Source organism: Copidosoma floridanum, unplaced genomic scaffold, assembly GCF_036245765.1.
Source record: "Copidosoma floridanum isolate Cflo_tuat_1 unplaced genomic scaffold, Cflo_Japanese_pri ptg000006l, whole genome shotgun sequence".
In the NCBI taxonomy this organism is placed as follows: Eukaryota; Metazoa; Arthropoda; class Insecta; order Hymenoptera; family Encyrtidae; genus Copidosoma; species Copidosoma floridanum.
In genome coordinates, this window is record NW_028321883.1 from 14,166,785 (window position 1) to 14,191,338 (window position 24,554).

The 24,554-nt window shown below is 37.6% G+C and overlaps 1 protein-coding gene and 1 pseudogene across 1 annotated transcript; one reads left to right on the forward strand and one right to left on the reverse strand.

The window, feature by feature from the left end:
• Positions 1–6,541: 6,541 nt before the first annotated feature.
• Positions 6,542–14,078, forward strand: LOC149375538 (uncharacterized). Its single transcript, XM_089598728.1, has 5 exons — positions 6,542–10,364; positions 12,196–12,247; positions 12,308–12,372; positions 12,448–13,731; positions 13,817–14,078. The coding sequence occupies exons 1-5, from the start codon at positions 6,542–6,544 to the stop codon at positions 13,870–13,872; spliced, it is 5,280 nt and encodes a 1,759-aa protein (XP_089454854.1). The 3' UTR covers positions 13,873–14,078.
• A 1,000-nt stretch (positions 14,079–15,078) lies between these two features.
• LOC149375539 (uncharacterized) lies at positions 15,079–18,881 on the reverse strand (annotated as a pseudogene).
• Between the last annotated feature and the right edge of the window lie 5,673 nt (positions 18,882–24,554).

Below are 24,554 nucleotides of genomic sequence, written 5' to 3' on the forward strand. Positions count from 1 at the left end.
AACGTGGTATCCATGAGATGAAGAGTTTAACAACTCTGCAGAGAGGGAAGTTTTATTGCCTTTTTTATCAATAAACTTTAAGAGCGATGGATTTTCCTGCATCTGCTTGCCGAATTCTTTAATTGAATCGTAGCGCTTGGGAATAGATGTATGTTTCACTTTATGTTGGGCTCGGTGCATAGTTATATGAACATTTTCATAAGCAAAGTATTTGTCTAATCCATCGAGCCTATGAAGTATTAGATTTATAAATAATTAAACAAATAAATCAATATGTGTCTTTGTGTCTGTCTATGCAAATGTATATGGGTCATTAAACAAAAATTGATAAATACGAATTGATAGATGCGATACTTTCACGCCCTAGTTGAGATTTTTTAACTTAAACATTAAGAATTTTAAATTATTTTTTTCAAGTTGTTTGTCATAACAACGGATAAACATGTGTGTACACTAATGTACATGGGACTTTTTGCGTAAAATATCATATGCTATATAGTTTTAATGTTCAATAAACTAAATATTATTTAAATTAAATACTTTAGAAAATGACAGTTTTTTTCAAACATCATATGATATGATACAGTATTGCAAATACCATGATATCTCATTTGCTGCTCTTATTTTAATACCATGATTTACAAAATAAATGCATACCTTCATTTTCTTTATAATTCTTATACCAAACGATCTAGCTAAGGAACTAAAAAGAAAAAATTAAAAAAGCTTTCATTTTGTTTTGTAAACATCTAAAAAGTTCAGCATTAAAATTTATGACTTCTCGAGTATAGTTAGCTTGATACATTTATCGACTGATAACGGTATTTTGTACTTGGAAATATTGGCGGAAATTCTGTCTGTGAAAATTTTGTCCATGACCCAATACTTATTCTATAAAGTATATATACTCACCCCGATAGCATTGTGATAGCACGACCGCGACTGTGGAGCACGGCCTGGAGCACACGTGAAAGCACCGTGATGTCCACCTGTCGTAATTTCTGAGCGCACACTGCAAGCATGGTGTGGAAAGTGCATGTCATGCTATCAGACTGCATGGATTGTGTGTATACCAGGGCTGTTGCATACGCTCATGCAAGGTGGTATGCATGCAGTGCCCATTACCCCTAACCTCTTCTATATACTTTTATCATTATTTTAATTTATAATAATAAGAATGTTATTACAAACAATTTATTTATTTTTATTTTAATTATTTTAAATTTATTTTAAGTGCCCCTCGATAATGGATACTTGGATAAGGTTTGTGTTTGGAGATAAAAAGTCGACGTTATTCTCTATGGGTAGTAAGACGTCATTGGCAGTGATACCGCAGAAGTTTGCCATTTGTAGAGGAGTTTTTGTGAGCTAAAGTCGAGCTGTGATGCTGTGTATTAGGAGTGAGGTTTTAGGTGGGAAATGTTGTGGACGTGAATTTTGATTGTCCATTTGGGCAAATAAGGGCGTCTTTATGTTGTTTTAATTGGGTTAGCTTTCGAGAAGTTGTAAAAGGAGGCCTGGTGGGTGAGCTGCTTTTCTTTGGGCGTGTTAATATCTTTTTAGGAGTATTCGAAGCGTTGGAGCACTTTTGCTGTGAAGTTCATCAGTTGCTTTGATAAGATCTTGCATATTGTCTCCCCCTCCTCTAGTCCAGGGAAATCGGAGAATCTTGATCTCTTGTTTCTGCTATTTAGGTCATTGTAATCATGTCAGGCTTCTTCGACTGTAACAGATTTTTTAACTACGTATGTTAATAGTATGCCTTGCTTGTAATTCTGTTAGTGTTTTTTCTTCTCTTAGTTTTTTCGGTAGGATCGTGATAGTTTTACCTTCGAAAAGTAACACTGGTGCAAAACCGGTAACTGTATGTTCTGTTTAATTGCATTTCTTTACGCATTCATGTGCTATGGTTGTCCATGGCTGCTTTCCTTGTTTTTCATTTATCTTACACCTTATTTTATTTTTTTTTTACCCAGTTTACCTCGATAGTTCTTAGGCCAAGTCGCCGGGGCTACCCGCTCACCACCTATGTGTAGGGATGTATTGCCGCACTCATTTTCCAACCCTTTTACTGATGTTACACCTAATCCATGGGCACAGTGTGAGTATCTTCGGTGAGACACCTTGCCAGTTAATCTGACACTCTTTGCACCAACGTTGCATCGGGTCTACTCGCCACTGTGTAGCCTTTCCCCGGGGAGGACTCCATATTTCAGGACATTCACTCCTCACCGGTGAAGCCGGCGACCTCTGCCGAAGCATCGGATCCAGGTTATTTAGCATCCCCGGAGAAGTCTCATGTTTCAGGGACCACTCCTCGTCGGTTAGGCCGGCGATCCCTGCCTGGTGCATCGGATCCGCTAATCCCTACCTCCTATCACTGTTTTGCATTCACTTAGGCCCGAAAACCTGTGGGGCAAGGAAAAAACTCTGGAATTGCTCTGAAGGAAAATTCCATAGAAAAACCCGCCCCAAAAAACAGCCGGGGTTACATAGGAACTTTTCCGAGCTGGGGGTCGTGCAGCTAGGTATCCCGGCTATCCGAAAACGCTGTTCTCTAATGGACAAGTGACTTACGTTGAACTCTATCCCGATCTAATAAATGCTAACGTCTCTGGTGACATACCAGGAGACGTGTTTAGCTAGAGCACAATCTGCTTCTAGCATTTGGGGTTTCATGGCCACTCTTCCAACCGCCCTGGGGTTACCAGAGAAGATTTTGCTACAACAGCAAGCCAGGGAAAACTCTAGAGGGAATCTAACATGGAGAAACATTTGCAGTCTCTTGTTTTTATTATTAGATCTTGAATCAATGGGAATGCTTGCGATTGAGGTATAACTATTTTATTTAGTTCTCGAAAGTCCATACATAATCTAGATTTTTTTCCATCGTCTGTTTAGATGCTAAAGTTACTGAGGCAGCAAAAGGATTAAGATTCTCCTATTAACTAGTATTTTAATAACATTGAGATTTGTTTTTTTATTTCCTTTTTATCTTCAATCGTGCACCTATATAAGGACTTTTACTGCAATATTTATCTACAGTAATAACTCTATGCGAGCTTCGTGTTCTTTAACTGAGCCAACATCATATTAATCTTTTGCAAAAATTGATTTATATTTATCTTGTGAATTCATAAATTTTAGTTTTTTGATGGAAGTTTAGAGCATGTAGTAAGATTTCAAACTTATTTGTGTCTATGTTTTTATTAAAATTTATTTTTTTAGTATAAATACATTCAGAATTTTTTTCTTTTTCCTTCTTTCATAATATTTGTAAATTTTCATTTTGGATTAATTTAAATTCTTTCATCATATTTAATCCGATTAAGAAATCAAACTTGATTTCCTCACTTTCTACTACGAACATATCAAATTGACTTTTCTATATCATAAATTTTTACTCTTATATTTATCATTCCATTCGCTTTCGTTGCACCATTAATCGCCATCAAATTAGCTTTTTCTTTATTAAGTTTATCATTTTCGTTTTTTAATTTTATCAATTTATAATTTATTAAGGATACATTTGATCCTTAATCATAAATCCCGATTACTTCTACTGAATTGTTTATAAGTAATTTAATGTTAATCAATGGTGGAACTACAAGTTTTTTTGAGCTGCGCATCATTTAATTCGACTTCTTACTGAGAGTTGTTTATTAAATTAATTTTATTCTTTTCCTCTTTTTCATCGTCAGCTGAAATTTCTTTTGATTTAAACCAACAATTTGATTCGAGAGTGAAATCGAGTGCCTTTATTTAATTTTTCGCATATTTTATATGTACTGTAAAATTTCTTTTTTTCTGAAGTTTTCTTTCTAACTAAATATTAATTTTTATGGATTTCTCTGTAAAGGTCCTCGACTTCTTTTAAACTTTCTCTATTGTTTTGTTGTTACCATACGCATCAAACCAAAACCCCATAAGCAATTCCAAGTGGAATTCCAAATGTATTATAAGTGTGTTTATAGGTGGAGTTACAAATACACAACGTTGCATCCGAAAATTGATTAACTAATTTATTTATTTTGCAATTATGTAAATATTTCCTCACTTCAAGCCTTATAGGAAATGCTGATACAACACAACTTCTCTCTTTTACTTGAAACCTTTATAAAGTTAATAATCGCAGCTTTTAAGTTGAGTCCTAGTATTATTGAACTCATCCGAGCTTTTTGGCTTCTCGATCACGAGGATTACGATGGCTTTTTCAACATCATGACAAGCCAAATTGTTTCCAGCAATGACATCGAAGACTGGCAGCATGAACTCGCTATAAATTCACTTTTAAAAAACAATCAACACAAATTAGGTACGTTTTCAAATTTTAAAAATATGTAACATACATTCGCAAACTGTCAATTAATTTTTTTTCATCATTTCTTTTTTAACAGCTCTAAATTATCTGCTCATTATTAAACCACCAGTGATATCGTCCGATCATCGGCGCATAATGATCGATCTGGCGGTGGAACAGGGTCATCTACTGTTAGCATTCCATGCACGACCGCCATCGGATTGCGGACCGTTACTCACGAGTTTCTTCCGCTCATGTGAAAAACATGGACAGCTCAGAAAAATTTTGCAACTTCCCTTAAACCCGGAAGAAGAGAAAGCCTTTGACAATTATCTCAAAGAAAATTATAATGACAAAACTAGATTGATCCACTACTTGCTGACGAACCGCCACGTAGAAGCCAGCCACATTTTTTCTGTAAAAAAAAACTTTAACCCACATCAATCAATTGATGAGGAAATAAACTTTAACTCAACCGCTTGGAATTTACTAAATTTGGTTCACAAAAATGTACCCGAAATCTCAAAACGTTTTGCAAACAGCTGGAGAAAAAATACCTCGAAATCGGCCAAGGGACGACGATTTTCACCATATCCCATTATAAGTAACAACAATGAGTCACGTAGATTTCACCATAAACCAATGTCTCAATCTTGGGACATTGATGGTGATGTTTACAACTTGGCAGTAGAAAAGACACTTGAGACGTGTCGCAAGCCCGATCGAGATGGGCTTGGACCATTAAATTATACGCCTTTTCTAACTGCGCCATGCGCAACAATAAATGCTCAACCAAAATTTGTTACTCAAATAAATAACAAGAGTGATACACATTATGTTGTATACCCAAAACGGAAGATCTTCACGAGAAAGACGGCTTTAAAAATGGTAATTGAGCCTGATGATGAAATAGTCAAAAAGCGGCGAAAACTTAACAACCAATCCAGGGACTCAACATTGAATGGTTGTATACTTTATCTACACACACACATACACACACATATATATATATATATATATATATATATATATATATATATATATATATATATATATATATATATATATATATATATTTGTGAACCTCGTTTTATTATAATTTTAATGTATTCGTTCAATTGCTTGTTTTAGATTTGGATCAATCGGGATCATCTGACTGTAGGCTTAGCATGACTAAAATATGTAGCACACCACTTGTGCAACGGAAAGAGAATGAAAAAATAAACAACTTGGATACTGAAACGCCGCAATCAATCCTCAGAATTCAGTGCAAGTCTCGTGCGCCTAGTTACGATTTTACTGAGGTGAGCTAAATGTATAAGGTCAAAAAATATGTAAAAGGATTTATAAGGCCGCATATGTATATAAAATGATTCAATAAATTAACTTATAAATTAATTAAAGGATAATGTGAACGATGAAGCAGATACCCCAAAAAAACATTTGGTAGCTAGTGGTTTTAAGTCATTACGACGAATCCATTTTAACATGGACAGATTGAGCGAAAGTGATGATTCGAACTCATTTGCTAATGATGAAAATCGTAACAAAGAGGAAACTATGGGTGATATTCAAAGTATTAGTGAAGAATCCCAGTAAGTTATTAACAACTATATAAACATCTATATAAAATAAACTCATTTTTACGGAGTATATAAAAAATTTTCAGGCTAGAAGAAACTTGCTGTATTCCAAAGTTGACTAAAAAGTCATTTAAAGACAAAACAATTTTAACGGACTCGAGTATGGTCGACTTTGCTGAATCTCGGCCGGGACCAAGTTTACAAATGAGTAATAGTAATCACTCTCGTGAATGTAGTGAAGAATCGTCCAACAAAAGTGATTTGTGTAGCGAATCAACCACAAACGTGTGTGAACAGGTACCTTAACATACTTGCAATCTCAATCCAGACAATAACTTTCAATTACTAATTTTTTTTTTTTTTTTTTTTTTTTTTTTTTTTTTTTTTTTTTTTTTTTTTTTTTTTGTAGGAAACTTCTAAAGTGGATATAAAAATGTCGCCCGCTTTACTAACTCGTAAATCCAAATCTTTTTATATATCTTCGATTCTTCCTTCTGATACGAGCATGGAAACTTCACAATTAAAAGTACTATCTACGTTGCACAATGTTGAACATGATAAAAGTGAAAGTGAAAAATCAGTAGAACACTCTGAAGAAGATACACAAGTTAACACGAAGTTTACTGAAAATGAGTTTGATAAAGAATGTTTTTTAGATATGGATCAAGAAGAAGAAGAAAAATATCAAGAAGATTATAATGTAGAGGGTGGTCTACAGGAGGACTATGAAAAACTGAGTTCTTCAAATACATTCTTCAATACGGATGCACACAAAGACAATCAGCAGCTAGAAAATTTGGAAAAAGAGCTGGATGACAGCGAAGAGAATTTCGATGAAGAATCGTTTTACAGTTTTTCAAGTTCCTTCACTGAGAAAGATGAAAATAAAGACAATCGCGCTCAGCTGAGAGATAGCCTGGTGATAATCCACAGCGAAGAACAACAAACAGATCATTCTTTTAATGAAAAGTGCTTAACTGAAAATTTGAGTCCAGTTAAAATGAACGACAGTATTGGTTATAGTTACCCAAAACCAACTTATATTAATAGCCAGGGTATCGCTGGCTTTCAAGAATACGAAATAACCGACGATGAGTCGAAAGATGGGCAAGAAAGTGAGTCCCAGTTTATTGTAGAAATGATGCCAGAAACTGGAGTAGCACGAAAAGATGATCTTGTCCTGAGTTTTTTGAATTCTAATACTTCTGGCGAAGGAACGATACAAGCCGAAAACGTACGATCGAGATCAAGGATAGAAGAATCCGGACAGCACCTAAGCATTGAAGAAGAATATGCAAACCCATTAAGAAATTACTTATATAAATTCGTATCGGAGGAACTAGAGATGTCACCCGAATCTAATGTAAGTAGAACTCATCAGGCCATTTTGGAACCACCGAAAAAAGCGTCTCCTCGACCTCCAATTAGGAGCATCTCAACAAGCTTTGATTCTAAGGCTTGGGAGGAAAAGTCCGAAAATATTACAGACAGAAAAAAACGAAGTACATCATTGCTAGAGGAAATGGAAAAAATATTGGAACATGCAAAAAAAACATCCGTTCCAGTTAAAATGAACGACAGTATTGGTTTTAGTCTCCCAAAACCAACTTTTATTAATAGCCAGGGTATCGCTGGCTTTCAAGAATACGAAATAACCGACGATGAGTCGAAAGATGGGCAAGAAAGTGAGTCCCAGTTTATTGTAGAAATGATGCCAGAAACTGGAGTAGCACGAAAAGATGATATTGTCCTGAGTTTTTTGAATTCTAATACTTCTGGCGAAGGAACGATACAAGCCGAAAACGTACGATCGAGATCAAGGATAAAAGAATCCGGACAGCACCTAAGCATTGAAGAAGAATATGCAAACCCATTAAGAAATTACTTATATAAATTCGTATCGGAGGAACTAGAGATGTCACCCGAATCTAATGTAAGTAAAACACATCAGGCCATTTTGGAACCACCGAAAAAAGCGTCTCCTCGACCTCCAATTAGGAGCATCTCAACAAGCTTTGATTCTAAGGCTTGGGAGGAAAAGTCCGAAAGTATTACAGACCGAAAAAAACAAAGTACATCATTGCCAGAGGAAATGGAAAAAATATTGGAACATGCAAAAAAAACATCCGTTCCAGTTAAAATGAACGACAGTATTGGTTATAGTTACCCAAAACCAACTTTTATTAATAGCCAGGGTATCGCTGGCTTTCAAGAATACGAAATAACCGACGATGAGTCGAAAGATGGGCAAGAAAGTGAGTCCCAGTTTATTGTAGAAATGATGCCAGAAACTGGAGTAGCACGAAAAAATGATCTTGTCCTGAGTTTTTTGAATTCTAATACTTCTAGCGAAGGAACGATACAAGCCGAAAACGTACGATCGAGATCAAGGATAGAAGAATCCGGACAGCACCTAAGCATTGAAGAAGAATATGCAAACCCATTAAGAAATTACTTATATAAATTCGTATCGGAGGAACTAGAGATGTCACCCGAATCTAATGTAAGTAGAACTCATCAGGCCATTTTGGAACCACCGAAAAAAGCGTCTCCTCGACCTCCAATCAGGAGCATCTCAACAAGATTTGATTCTAAGGCTTGGGAGGAAAAGTCCGAAAATATTACAGACAGAAAAAAACGAAGTACATCATTGCTAGAGGAAATGGAAAAAATATTGGAACATGCAAAAAAAACATCCGTTCCAGTTAAAATGAACGACAGTATTGGTTATAGTCTCCCAAAACCAACTTTTATTAATAGCCAGGGTATCGCTGGCTTTCAAGAATACGAAATAACCGACGATGAGTCGAAAGATGGGCAAGAAAGTGAGTCCCAGTTTATTGTAGAAATGATGCCAGAAACTGGAGTAGCACGAAAAGATGATCTTGTCCTGAGTTTTTTGAATTCTAATACTTCTGGCGAAGGAACGATACAAGCCGAAAACGTACGATCGAGATCAAGGATAGAAGAATCCGGACAGCACCAAAGCATTGAAGAAAAATATGCAAACCCATTAAGAAATAACTTATATAAATTCGTATCGGAGGAACTAGAGATGTTACCCGAATCTAATGTAAGTAGAACACATCAGGCCATTTTGGAACCACCGAAAAAAGCGTCTCCTCGACCTCCAATTAGGAGCATCTCAACAAGCTTTGATTCTAAGGCTTGGGAGGAAAAGTCCGAAAATATTACAGACCGAAAAAAACAAAGTACATTATTGCCAGAGGAAATGGAAAAAATATCGGAACATGTAAAAAAAACATCCGATGTTCCAAACGTATTCATCGAAAAAGTCTCATCATCGTCTGATGTTGAAGAACCTGAGGAAGATAGCAACATGTTGGCTTTACCAAACAACCCACTTATAGAGCCGACGGATGATTGTAAGGAAGAGTATTTTAGCAAATCCACTCTTACAAAACGAACTCGAGGACGACCCAAAAAAGTAACTAAACTATCAGAGTCATCAAAATCAACTACAACAATACGCACGAGGAGAGCTGGATCTTCTACCAAGGATGTAGCCCCTACAGTGAAACCCACTAGGAAAACTAGAGCTGCATCTGTTGCTAAAGAAAATGTTGATTTGAAAACTGACGAAATGGCTGAAGAACAACAAGTATCTACAGTGCGGTCGTCGAGAGCATCTAAATTAAAAAAAAATACTTCGATAGTTGCTGACAAACGCTCAAAGGCCAGATGGATATCCAAGGATGACGAACAAATCACATCTTCTGAATTGGTACCTGCCAACGATGATCTGCCAATGTCTCACACTCGAAGTAGAATAGCTGAGTCCGTAGACAATGATAAAAAAGGATTGTCAAAAATAAGACCAACCAGAGCCAGGACCGTATCGAAAAATGAACAAGAATCAACCACCACTAGAAAAAAAAGAGCAGGTGCGGTAGTCCAGGAAAATGATCAGGCTACACCCACAGCGAAAGAAGATAATAAACGATGTTTGAGGAAGACGCGAGCCTCATCACTGGCAAAGGAAACCAGTAACAATATCACCAATTTGAGTAACCCACCAGCCAGGGCAGAAATTATACGAGCAATCCAGACTACGAGACCTTCCAGTTCAGAGCCCACAATTCGCAGGCGTAAGTGCTCTGTCCAGTCAGAACCGGGAGACATCGAAAAAATTTTAATTGACACAAGAACTGTAAAGTCAAAGAGTAAAGCGGAAAAAAGGAATACGACAGGTCGAGGTCGCAGAGCGACTAGCGTCGATTCAATCGTAAGTGTGCCTGAAGGTAGGCGTGTAATACGCAGCTTACTCACTAAAACGATCATCAAGGAAGTCATCCCCGAAGAGCCAATATCCATGAAACAAACAAGAAAGAGAAAATATGATTCTTCTGTTACTGGTAATGAAGCTAAGAAAGTACGTGATAAACTCGAGCATACTGATAGTAAAGACTATAGATTTTCGTTACCCAAAACAGTTGAAGATGTTCCGGTTATCTCTGAAGGTTTGTGATCAAAAAAGACATATTTACCGTAACATTTAAGGTAGTTGTTTCCCAATGTATAGGTTAATCGTATGTATAAATATACAATAATAAGGTTATGTTCAACTATCATCCCGTATTTGTTTTCGTTATGTTAACCCACAAATGGCGCATCTAGCGCATTTTTGGTAGATCTAAAACATGACAGGTATCAGTTTAAATGTAGCTCGGTAAAATAATACACATGACTTATTAAATTGGTTTTATTGATATGGGAGGCTTGTTCGTTACCCCCTATGAACTTGATATCGCCATAACTCAGAGGAAAAATGATAAACGATTGGATTGTACATGTAGTGTAAGGCTGAGCAAGTGTAAGTATATGTAATAGGTGAACTTGTATATTTAACAAAGTACATTTAGAGGTTATTAAAATGAAAGCAAACAATAAGAAAAATTTCCTATGACATCTTTACCAACATAGTCACGAGAAGTTATCGATTGATAATGCAATTTCCACTGACATAGCACCAAAATGGGGGAAAAAAGCTAAACATAATGTGAAAAATGTATACGAGCATTTCGGTATTCGGTACACTGCAATAAAAATATTGCTTCTTCGGTGTAAATTTACTGATTGTTTATTTTCTGCATGTCGTCTGCTTGGCACGATTGTGATTACGATTTCCCTGGCACCACTTAATTCTAAACTTCAAAATAGTGTCAGGTTTTAGTTCTACTGAAATATGCTAAATGCGGCACTCATGGGTTAACATGACGAATTTAAAATATCAGAGAGAAATGTGAATACCTCTCCGTACGTAGGTACATAAACATATGCATCTACCTATTTGTAACTTGTGCTCATGTGACAATGTGGTGTTGCTCCTTACGTGATACTCTTGGTTATACTGTAAAAACTATCAATATTATAAATACTGCGACGGACATTGAAAATAAAAAGACCTACTCTGGACTTGATATATTAACAATAAGAATAGTAAATTTACTACAGTAATTATAATGCCTGCCATGATGGAGTATTTTACTTTTGCAAGATACTTAATACTCAAACAACAAATAGTGTGAACACGACTGTTATTTCTATTAATGAATTTTTAGACGAATATAAAGAAATAATTTATGCATGTTTATTTTCTGTATTGAAGTTGTAAATAATCGTTTCGTAAATATAAAATCCTACATAAACTTTACAGTCAACATGGTAATGTTACTACGAGATTTATAAAACTGAACAATACAAGTAGTAAATTTATTATGATGAACTTAGTAAAGTTACTATGACGGGCGTTGGGAATAAAAAGACCTACGTACAACGTAGTACAATTGCAATGGTTGGTATCTACTACTCTTTAGTTGGTATTTTGACTATTTCGACTGTAATTTTATGAACAATGTGGTACATATACACAAGACTTTTTTTACAGTGTATCTTCCAAAATCAAACGAAGAGCACTATTTTGATTACTATTACTTTAAAACTATGTGGTAAAAAATTCTCAAAAAAATGTATGTGTTTCTTTACTGCCTAAGATAGTTTTCAGTAGTTTTTCAATTATTTATAAATAGACGGTAAGTTACAATTTTTTAAATAATGAGACTATGTAGTGTTTGTACCATTGCTCTAATATTAAAAGAGTGATTTTTTGACGAGGATATTGTAATAACGACGTGGTTAATCGGTCTCAAATTTTTTATACATATTTCTCGACGCTTAGATTAATTTTGTTGAAAATTTCGTACCTTTTTAAATACTTTTGATTTAGGAAACAACTAGCTTAAGTAACTGAAAATCGAATTTTGAGAGAATGAACGCAAATTTTATTTTCAGATGTTTGTCAAACGACCACTTTCAAATTTGCACATCCAACTGGATTACAGAAGTAAGTTCCTTCAAGTAAAAAAAAAAATTTCAATGTATTAAATTTGTATGAATTTTTCAGATTTCTAACGCCAATGCGCTTCGATGGGGATGAGATAATGAGTGTCTTGGAACTAGATCATACTGGTAATGTAGAAAACCCCGTGGGAACAACTTCACGGCAACCTCAAACCTATTTTATAATGCCTTCAATATTTACAGACCGAATAAACCAAAGTACGTCATTGCCAGAGGAAATGGAAAAAATATCGGAACATGTAAAAAAAACATCCGATGTTCCAAACATATTCATCGAAAAAGTCTCATCATCATCTGATGTCGAAGAACCTGAGGAAGATAGCAACATGTTGGCTTTACCAAACAACCCACTTATAGAGCCGACGGATGATTGTAAGGAAGAGTATTTTAGCAAATCCACTCTTACAAAACGAACTCGAGGACGACCCAAAAAAGTAATTAAATTATCAGAGTCATCAAAATCAACTACAACAATACGCACGAGGAGGGCTGGATCTTCTACCAAGGATGTAGCCCCTACAGTGAAACCCACTAGGAAAACTAGAGCTGCATCTGTTGCTAAAGAAAATGTTGATTTGAAAACTGACGAAATGGCTGAAGAACAACAAGTATCTACAGTGCGGTCGTCGAGAGCATCTAAATTAAAAAAAAATACTTCGATAGTTGCTGGCAAACGCTCAAAGGCTGGATGGATATCCAAGGATGACGAACAAATCACATCTACTGAATTGGTACCTGCCAACGATGATCTGCCAATGTCTCACACTCGAAGTAGAATAGCTGAGTCCGTAGACAATGATAAAAAAGGATTGTCAAAAATAAGACCAACCAGAGCCAGGACCGTATCGAAAAATGAACAAGAATCAACCACCACTAGAAAAAAAAGAGCAGGTGCGGTAGTCCAGGAAAATGATCAGGCTACACCCACAGCGAAAGAAGATAATAAACGATGTTTGAGGAAGACGCGAGCCTCATCACTGGCAAAGGAAACCAGTAACAATATCACCAATTTGAGTAACCCACCAGCCAGGGCAGAAATTATACGAGCAATCCAGACTACGAGACCTTCCAGTTCAGAGCCCACAATTCGCAGGCGTAAGTGCTCTGTCCAGTCAGAACCGGGAGACATCGAAAAAATTTTAATTGACACAAGAACTGTAAAGTCAAAGAGTAAAGCGGAAAAAAGGAATACGACAGGTCGAGGTCGCAGAGCGACTAGCGTCGATTCAATCGTGAGTGTGCCTGAAGGTAGGCGTGCAATACGCAGTTTACTCACTAAAACGATTATCAAGGAAGTCATCCCCGAAGAGCCAATATCCATGAAACAAACAAGAAAGAGAAAATATGCTTCTTCTGTTACTGGTAATGAAGCTAAGAAAGTACGTGATCAACTCGAGCATACTGAAAGTAAAGACTATGGATTTTCGTTACCCGAAACAGTTGAAGATGTTCCGGTTATCTCTGAAGGTTTGTGATCAAAAAAGATATATTTACCGCAACATTCAAAGTGAATAAGAATCGAATTTTGAGAAAATGAAACTTTTATTTTCAGATGTTTGTCAAACGACCACTTTCAAATTTGCACATCCGATTGGATTACAGAAGTAAGTTCCTTCAAGTAAAAAAAAAAAGAATGTTCGATGTGTAAAATTCATATGAATTTTACAGATTTCTAACGCCCATTCGCATCGATGGGGTTGAAACAACGAGTATCTTGGAGGTAGTTGATACTTGCAATGTAAAAAAACTTTGGGCCAAAATTCAACCGCGAAGCTGTTTTATAATGCCTAAAAAAGCCAAAAACAAAGAACAATGATGTGTCAATTAAATGTTTTTCATTTAATCTGTTGATATTTTGTCGTTTCTCGTTTTTTTTTTATTTTTTTCCAAACGAGAAAGCAGATTGTAATATACTTTTGTAAATAATTGATTAATACATCATCATAGTTTTATAAAGGTTTGAGTCTAGTAATTTTTAAGCAAGTCCTAAATTCCCTTTCATACATACCTCATAGATCATATCAAGCAAACAAAACATGTTAAAATCATGGAATTTAATACATATTAATCAATTGTCATCACATGTTAAATAAATTTTTTTGACACTCAACATTCAAAGCCACTGATAATACCAGTACTTTACTTTTTTCAGGCCACAAAATACGATATTTAGTATTATTGGAATTAAGCATCCCTTGAACGCTACTTTTCAAATTCGGTATAAGAAAATAAAAATAACGTCAGCATTTCAGATCTTATCAATTAGTTCATGTAGAAATTTACCATACAATTTTATCAAAAAAGGCATATGCTACAGATTCTTTTGTCTCTTTCGTTGTTTTTTTGAACATGAAGTCTATGAAATCCGAAATAGTCATCCCATGTAATATAAATAGACAGTCACAAGAAAATAAAACAATAGCTATTGTATTAAAATTTCTCGTACTTATCGTTTTATTTTTCATCTACAATTTATGTGATAAATTAGGCAAATTCGTTATACATATCAGTTGGCGTGCAAAATAAATAACGTTTAATCGTCGATTCGACTTTTCGACTAGAATGGCACAAATGTAAAACGCTCAATACATACGTGTGTATATGTATATATCAAACAATGAGAATAGTTATAAAAGCGGTTGTATACAAAAAAAAGGTCAATTACCTCCATAAGCTGAGAGAAATAACTTAAAAATACTGCAACAGGTGGAAAACAGGGAGAGATCGAACACGTTATTTATGTACTACATAAGTAGATAGTGGGAATTACCCTAATATCCAAATTAAAAAAAAAAAAAAAAAAAAACAGTTGCTCGGAATAAAAATAAGAATCAGTAGCGCGCGTAGCGACCGTAGTAGTTGGCTGCACGGCCACCCTCGATGGGATTGCAGGAGAAGAGTGCGTCCCCTCGGTAACCCTCGGCGCACCTGAAAGGAAGTGATAATTTTTTGTTTTATCGATTCATCGATACCCACGTATTGAATAATTTACATAAATTTTATCACTCTTAATGTATTTTTTTTATACCTCCTTGATACTTGGCGTGTATTTCTTTTAGTATGATTAATAATACTTACTGGCACACTGCAATGTGTCTTCTAGGTGTACAATTGGCATTTAAACCGCACTCACGGCCCGTGCACGGGTTCTGACAGGCAAAGTTGATGCACGCCTGATTGTCCGGGCACTCGTTGTTGGACAAGCACTCGCCCCTCTTACAACTGATAACATAATATGTCATACATCACTTAAATCAGATCAAATTGCATACAATGCAATATATATACACGCGTGTACCTGATTAGCGCGTTTCCAACATAGCCGTGGGGACACCTGCACACCGGGCGCTTCTTACCCGTGTTGTCATGGCCCGGTCGGCACTCGGCGTTGGCACCGCACGGATTCCCGCTGCACAGGTCCTCTGCAAGTCAATGAACATTGTAGCCCCAAAGAGTTATTGTTATTATCGGGGGCATTTTGCATAATGTACGCGCTAATATTAATTTAATACACGTATGTATGTATATATTATACCATCGGTGAAGGGCCGACAGAAAACGAAGGGGTCGCCAGTTTTGTCCTTGGGACAACTGCAGACGGGCGTTACGTCGCGGAGCTCGCAATTGGCGTTGGTGCCGCAGGTGCCCTCGCAAGGATCGACGCATTTCTGATAGAGGCAGGCAGGCTTGCCGGCAGGACAGTCGGAGTGCTGGGTGCACTCGGGCTGGCAGGATATGAGCGGGTTACCCAGCCAATTCTGCAAGAATGAGAAAAAAAATTTCAATGGTTATGTATTTTACGTATGTAATGTATATGTGGTTTAAAAGATGTGTATGATGATGATGACCTTGGGACAGGCGCAGTTGGCTCGGTGGTTGATGACGTTGCACTCGGCGCTCTCGGCGCTTACGGAGGCGCACGGGCTCTCGTAGCGAAAGTCCTTCGAGCAGTGCTGGTGCTGGGGACAGTCAAAGTCGGACTCGCACTCGTGACGGCAGCCCTCGAGAGGACGCCCTCGGTATCCCGACAAACAAGAGCACACCGCCACGCCGTTCTTGACTTCGCACTTGGTGTTGGCCCCACAAGGATTTGGGCTCTTGCACGGCGCCTCTGTTTGGGATATCATCATGAAATTTACTTTTACGCCAGGGAGTAAATGTGTGTAGTTGTTCATAACATTGAGAAAAAAAGAAAAAAAAAAAAAAGAAAAAATGTACTTGCCAGGGTCGTAGACGTAATTGTGCAGAGGATTGCCCGTGTGACCTGGAGGACAGTTGCACACCAGTATGTGGTTGACCGTCTGGCAGAGCGCGTTTGTGCCGCAGGCGTAGGTACACGGATCGATGCATCGGTTCCCGCTGCAGGTGCGGCTTCCAATGCAATCCTCGTTTACTGCAATTTCGGGGACAAAACAGATATATTATTTCTTTTATTTGCAGGATTTTTCATCCCCATTGATTCCCGTTAAAAATTTTAAAATTATATTTTAGTATTGGTAATTTAAAAAACATATACGCGCTCGGTTAATGATTGTTGATCAAAGTGACCATGCACACCTTTTATTGAATTGCACTATTTTTCTTTTTAACTCGCATTTATTTTATTTTCAGAAAAGAAACGAGTTAATCGGTATAGTAGTTGTTCGAATCGTAATAGAAGAAGATAAAAAAAATAAAATAAATTGTGAGAACTAGTCAATAACGCGATCCAGAAATGTGTGATGAAAAGATTACGAAATAAGGCTCGATGAGGAACCAAAAAAGGGGCTACGTGACCTTGCGCGTTCGCCGCGCGTAATAATATAATCGTTTGCCATGCAATTATGGTATATACAAGTGAGCTTGATACTCCACTTGTATGTACTATATTTCCGTAAATATATATACACGCGCACACCTTTTTATGGTGACGTAAGTGCTCGATGATAGATTAGGCATTGCCAATTAAGTATGTTGCAGGTATACGAAACGTAAAAACTGACATTGTGGCTGATGATGATGATAATGATTATAATAATAATAAATACTTACTGATGCATTCGACACGCTCGCACCTCGTAAGAGGATCGCCATCGTACAGATTCAAGCACGAACAAACCGGCCGGCCCTCGCTCATCGTACACCTGGCGTTCTGGCCGCATGTGTGGCTATCACAACTGGTTGCTGTGTGTTTGTTGAAAAACATGTATGTTCATTTTTTTTTCTTTGCAATTTTTGTTCCCAACCCACGACATATTTCGCTTCAATTACAGAAAAAAATTTCACTTTCGTAAAAATGGTAAAAAATGGTAAGAAACGTCTTTCCCCACCTTATGATTATTAGAAAATGGCTCGAAACCATAAAAAAATTTAAAGATCCAAATTGGGGTGGAGCACCACTTCTGCGTAATTAACGCATTTTCTAATTTTAAAATAGCAACAATTTTTTAAATTTATTTTAAGAGAAAAATATTTTTTCCTTATAACCGGCCAAGAGATTTCAAACCATTTCTATGATCCTCGAAAACAAATTCCCCTTTTTCCGGGATTAGCGCAACGAAATACTTAGTGTGTCCCAAGTCTTGGAAAATTGTTTCTCATCGATTCAAGGTTGATAAATAAATCGGAGGTATAACAAAGGTGCACTTCATAAATAAATTTAAGTCATCGAGTAAAAACCTGTAATAAATGTATACCTCCACGTGCACAAAATTAACCTTGTATGGGTATACACAAGTATAGTTTGAAACCAGTTGACTTTCGCCATAGAATGATGATACGTCAGAGGCCCATATATTTATACAAATAATATTACTTCGTCGTTGAAATATCTCAAAAACAAATCGGCTTGCAAGTTTTTTCTTTTTATTTTCGATCTTTAAATATTATCTTCGCTCTTCTACGCGTATAGGGATACACTTTACTCGTAAGATTGTTTTTATTTTATCAGTTAATGCTATAGTATACATCAAAGAAAATTTTTTAACGACTGTTCCAATAAACAGATGTGAAAAATAAAATAAAATAATATTCAGAGTTGCCGGAAAAACACAAGGTATAATGATAAAATCGATTTAAAGCTTCTCCTACTAGTGTTTCTGAATTGCTACGTGTAAGAAAAACCTCCAGTCTTCGTTCGCATACGCGGCGAATAATCGTTTCCTGTAACTTTGAGACTTACTCTGCCAAGTACGCGATTGAATAAGGGGTATCATAAAAATTCTTCGCTCCACTTGCTTATATATACAGTGCACACCTATTATTGCGTAATAATTAAAATGATGGACAATTACCTCGAGCACCCGATTAGTTGGGTCTTTTGCGCATCAACAGAACATCAAAAATGATAACCGCGAAAAATAAGTAATTATTTAACCGATCTATATTAATTATCGTTTGAGCGAAGATTTCAATCGCACGAGTTTCAATAGCTGAATTTTCGTGAAAAAAAATTAATTTCCTTATTTACTCAATAGTTGAATGTATAGTATTGGGGAAAGTAAAAACAACAACAAGGGCACTTACCTCCACTGAGTACCTTCCAGCCGTAAAATACGTTGCTTGCCCATGGGCAGCATCGCCACCGCCGAAGTGGCACACAGCGCGACCAGCAGAACTGTAGTCTGCATTGGCTTCATTTTGTTAGCTGTAGACCTTTTCAAAAAGCGGAGAAAAGAAAGTTGTATCGTTTATCGGTTTAAAATATCGGTTTAAAATATCGGTTTTGAAAATTGAGAGATCAATAATTTATATTTTGAAGGCTCGCAATGGAAAAAGCGAATTATCGTTTTCCGCGAGGCAAACAAGATTGATCAAGTATGTACCCAGGAAAAAAAAAAGGGTTCGGAAGCTCACTTGAAGCCGACGACTGATTTGAATGAAAAATCGGCAAGGTAAGTGTATACACAGATGTAACGATCGAAGAGCGGAGAGAACGTATAAAAGAGTATACGCGACGGTTAAACAATCCGCGCTTGGCTGGACCGCGAGGCGAACTGACTCTGAAATCGTCAAAAGCAAGTCACTATATAATCCCATGGCTATAACGTTTAAGTTAAAAGCGATGTGTATATATATATATATATATATATATATATATATATATGCATATGTGAGTACACCGATGGAATCCATGGCCAGTAAGCGCCCCGGGTTTTGCGGGGATTGGCGCTTGTGTTATTTTATTTATTTAATAAATAAACAAAGCGGCCAGTAAGCGCCCCGGGTTGTGTGGTGATTGGTGCTTGTGTTATTTTATTTATTCAATTAAAAAACAAAGCGGCCAGTAAGTGCTCCGAGTTGTGTGGGGATTAGCGCTTGTGTTATTTTATTTATCATTTTAATTATCAAAGCGGCCAGTAAGTGCTCCGGGTTGTGTGGGGATTGGCGCTTGTGTTATTTTATTTATTCAATTAATAAACAAAGCGGCCATGAAGCGCCCCGGGTTGTGTGGTGATTGGCGCTTGTGTTATTTTATTTATTCAATTAATAAACAAAGCGGCCAGTAAGCGCCTCGGGTTGTGTGGGGATTGGCGCTTGTGTTATTTTATTTATTCAATGAATAAACAAAGCGGCCAGTAAGCGCCCCGGGTTGTGTGGTGATTGGCGCTTGTGTTATTTTATTTATTCAATTAATTATCAAAGCAGCCAGTAAGCGCCCCGGGTTGTGTGGTGATTGGCGCTTGTGTTATTTTATTTGTTCAATTAATAAACAAAGCGGCCAGTAAGCGCCCCGGGTTGTGTGGGGATTGGCGCTTGTGTTATTTTATTTATCATTTTAATTATCAAAGCGGCCAGTAAGTGCTCCGGGTTGTGTGGGGATTGGTACTTGCGTTAATTATTTTTTTAAATAATAAACAAAGCGGCCAGGGAGCGCCCCGGGTTGTGTGGTGATTGGCGATTGTGTTATTATATTTATGCAATTAAAAAACAAAGCGGCCAGTAAGTGCTCCGAGTTGTGTGGGGATTAGTGCTTGTGTTATTTTATTTATCATTTTAATTATCAAAGCGGCCAGTAAGTGCTCCGGGTTGTGTGGGGATTGGCGCTTGTGTTATTTTATTTATTCAATTAATAAACAAAGCGGCCATGAAGCGCCCCGGGTTGTGTGGTGATTGGCGCTTGTGTTATTTTATTTATTCAATTAATAAACAAAGCGGCCAGTAAGCGCCCCGGGTTGTGTGGGGATTGGCGCTTGTGTTATTTTATTTATTCAATGAATAAACAAAGCGGCCAGTAAGCGCCCCGGGTTGTGTGGTGATTGGCGCTTGTGTTATTTTATTTATTCAATTAATTATCAAAGCGGCCAGTAAGCGCCCCGGGTTGTGTGGTGATTGGCGCTTGTGTTATTTTATTTGTTCAATTAATAAACAAAGCGGCCAGTAAGCACCCCGGGTTGTGTGGGGATTGGCGCTTGTGTTATTTTATTTATCATTTTTATTATCAAAGCGGCCAGTAAGCGCCCTGGGTTGTGTGGTGATTGTCGCTTGTGTTATTTTATTTATTCAATTAATTATCAAAGCGGCCAGTAAGCGCCCCGGGTTGTGTGGTGATTGGCGCTTGTGTTATTTTATTTATTCAATTAAAAAACAAAGCGGCCAGAAAGTGCTCCGAGTTGTGTGGGGATTAGCGCTTGTGTTATTTTATTTATCATTTTAATTATCAAAGCGGCCAGTAAGTGCTCCGGGTTGTGTGGGGATTGGCGCTTGTGTTATTTTATTTATTCAATTGATAAACAAAGCGGCCATGAAGCGCCCTGGGTTGTGTGGTGATTGGCGCTTGTGTTATTTTATTTATTTAATTAATAAACAAAGCGGCCAGTAAGCGCCCCGGGTTGTGTGGGGATTGGCGATTGTGTTATTATATTTATGCAATTAAAAAACAAAGCGGCCAGTTAGTGCTCCGAGTTGTGTGGGGATTAGTGCTTGTGTTATTTTATTTATTATTTTAATTATCAAAGCGGCCAGTAAGTGCTCCGGGTTGTGTGGAGATTGGCGCTTGTGTTATTTTATTTATTTAATTAATAAACAAAGCGGCCATGAAGCGCCCCGGGTTGTGTGGTGATTGGCGCTTGTGTTATTTTATTTATTCAATTAATAAACAAAGCGGCCAGTAAGCGCCCCGGGTTGTGTGGGGATTGGCGCTTGTGTTATTTTATTTATTCAATGAATAAACAAAGCGGCCAGTAAGCGCCCCGGGTTGTGTGGTGATTGGCGCTTGTGTTATTTTATTTATTCAATTAATTATCAAAGCGGCCAGTAAGCGCCCCGGGTTGTGTGGTGATTGGCGCTTGTGTTATGTTATTTGTTCAATTAATAAACAAAGCGGCCAGTAAGCACCCCGGGTTGTGTGGGGATTGGCGCTTGTGTTATTTTATTTATCATTTTTATTATCAAAGCGGCCAGTAAGCGCCCCGGGTTGTGTGGGGATTGGCGCTTGTGTTATTTTATTTATCATTTTTATTATCAAAGCGGCCAGTAAGCGCCCCGGGTTGTGTGGTGATTGGCGCTTGTGTTATTTTATTTATTCAATTAATTATCAAAGCGGCCAGTAAGCGCCCCGGGTTGTGTGGTGATTGGCGCTTGTGTTATTTTATTTATTCAATTAAAAAACAAAGCGGCCAGTAAGTGCTCCGAGTTGTGTGGGGATTGGCGCTTGTGTTATTTTATTTATCATTTTTATTATCAAAGCGGCCAGTAAGCGCCCCGGGTTGTGTGGTGATTGGCGCTTGTGTTATTTTATTTATTCAATTAATTATCAAAGCGGCCAGTAAGCGCCCCGGGTTGTGTGGTGATTGGCTCTTGTGTTATTTTATTTATTCAATTAAAAAACAAAGCGGCCAGTAAGTGCTCCGAGTTGTGTGGGGATTAGCGCTTGTGTTATTTTATTTATCATTTTAATTATCAAAGCGGCCAGTAAGTGCTCCGGGTTGTGTGGGGATTGGCGCTTGTGTTATTTTATTTATTCAATTAATAAACAAAGCGGCCAGTAAGCGCCCCAGGTTGTGTGGGGATTGGCGCTTGTGTTATTTTATTTATTCAATTAAAAAACAAAGCCGCCAGTAAGTGCTCCGAGTTGTGTGGGGATTAGCGCTTGTGTTATTTTATTTATCATTTTAATTATCAAAGCGGCCAGTAAGTGCTCCGGGTTGTGTGGTGATTGGCGCTTGTGTTATTTTATTTATTCAATTAATAAACAAAGCGGCCAGTAAGCGCCCTGGGTTGTGTGGGGATTGGCGCTTGTGTTATTTTATTTATTCAATTAAAAAACAAAGCGGCCAGTAAGTGCTCCGAGTTGTGTGGGGATTGGCGCTTGTGTTATTTTATTTATCATTTTTATTATCAAAGCGGCCAGTAAGCGCCCCGGGTTGTGTGGTGATTGGCGCTTGTGTTATTTTATTTATTCAATTAATTATCAAAGCGGCCAGTAAGTGCTCCGGGTTGTGTGGTGATTGGCGCTTGTGTTATTTTATTTATTCAATTAATAAACAAAGCGGCCAGTAAGCGCCCCGGGTTGTGTAGGGATTGGCGCTTGTGTTATTTTATTTATTCAATTAAAAAACAAAGCGGCCAGTAAGTGCTCCGAGTTGTGTGGGGATTGGCGCTTGTGTTATTTTATTTATCATTTTTATTATCAAAGCGGCCAGTAAGCGCCCCGGGTTGTGTGGTGATTGGCGCTTGTGTTATTTTATTTATTCAATTAATTATCAAAGCGGCCAGTAAGCGCCCCGGGTTGTGTGGTGATTGGCTCTTGTGTTATTTTATTTATTCAATTAAAAAACAAAGCGGCCAGTAAGTGCTCCGAGTTGTGTGGGGATTAGCGCTTGTGTTATTTTATTTATTATTTTAGTTATCAAAGCGGCCAGTAAGTGCTCCGGGTTGTGTGGGGATTGGCGCTTGTGTTATTTTATTTATTCAATTAATTATCAAAGCGGCCAGTAAGTGCCCCGGGTTGTGTGGTGATTGGCGCTTGTGTTATTTTATTTGTTGAATTAATAAACAAAGCGGCCAGTAAGCACCCCAGGTTGTGTGGGGATTGGCGCTTGTGTTATTTTATTTATCATTTTTATTATCAAAGCGGCCAGTAAGCGCCCTGGGTTGTGTGGTGATTGGCGCTTGTGTTATTTTATTTATTTAATTAATTATCAAAGCGGCCAGTAAGCAACCCGGGTTGTGTGGTGATTGGCGCTTGTGTTATTTTATTTATTCAATTAAAAAACAAAGCGGCCAGTAATTGCTCCGAGTTGTGTGGAGATTAGCGCTTGTGTTATTTTATTTATCATTTTAATTATCAAAGCGGCCAGTAAGTGCTCCGGGTTGTGTGGGGATTGGCGATTGTGTTATTATATTTATGCAATTAAAAAACAAAGCGGCCAGTAAGTGCTCCGAGTTGTGTGGGGATTAGCGCTTGTGTTATTTTATTTATCATTTTAATTATCAAAGCGGCCAGTAAGCGCCCCGGGTTGTGTGGTGATTGGCGCTTGTGTTATTTTATTTATTCATTTAATAAACAAAGCGGCCAGTAAGCGCCCCGGGTTGTGTGGGGATTTGCGCTTGTGTTATTTTATTTATTCAATGAATAAACAAAGCGGCCAGTAAGCGCCCCGGGTTGTGTGGTGATTGGCGCTTGTGTTATTTTATTTATTCAATTAATTATCAAAGCGGCCAGTAAGCGCCCCGGGTTGTGTGGTGATTGGCGCTTGTGTTATTTTATTTGTTCAATTAATAAACAAAGCGGCCAGTAAGCACCCCGGGTTGTGTGGGGATTGGCGCTTGTGTTATTTTATTTATCATTTTTATTATCAAAGCAGCCAGTAAGCGCCCCGGGTTGTGTGGTGATTGGCGCTTGTGTTATTTTATTTATTCAATTAATTATCAAAGCGGCCAGTAAGCGCCCCGGGTTGTGTGGTGATTGGCGCTTGTGTTATTTTATTTATTCAATTAAAAAACAAAGCGGCCAGTAAGTGCTCCGAGTTGTGTGGGGATTAGCGCTTGTGTTATTTTATTTATCATTTTAATTATCAAAGTGGCCAGTAAGTGCTCCGGGTTGTGTGGGGATTGGCGCTTGTGTTATTTTATTTATTCAATTAATCAACAAAGCGGCCATGAAGCGCCCCGGGTTGTGTGGTGATTGGCGCTTGTGTTATTTTATTTATTCAATTAATAAACAAAGCGGCCAGTAAGCGCCCCGGGTTGTGTGGGGATTGGCGCTTGTGTTATTTTATTTATTCAATGAATAAACAAAGCGGCCAGTAAGCGCCCCGGGTTGTGTGGTGATTGGCGCTTGTGTTATTTTATTTATTCAATTAATTATC

Coding starts and splice junctions, on each gene's coding strand:
- LOC149375538 (XM_089598728.1), top strand. CDS start 6,542: ATGGATCAAGAAGAAGAAGAAAAATATCAAGAAGATTATAATGTAGAG. Junction 10,365..12,195: donor TGTTCCGGTTATCTCTGAAG/GTTTGTGATCAA, acceptor TTTTATTTTCAG/ATGTTTGTCAAACGACCACT. Junction 12,248..12,307: donor CATCCAACTGGATTACAGAA/GTAAGTTCCTTC, acceptor TGAATTTTTCAG/ATTTCTAACGCCAATGCGCT.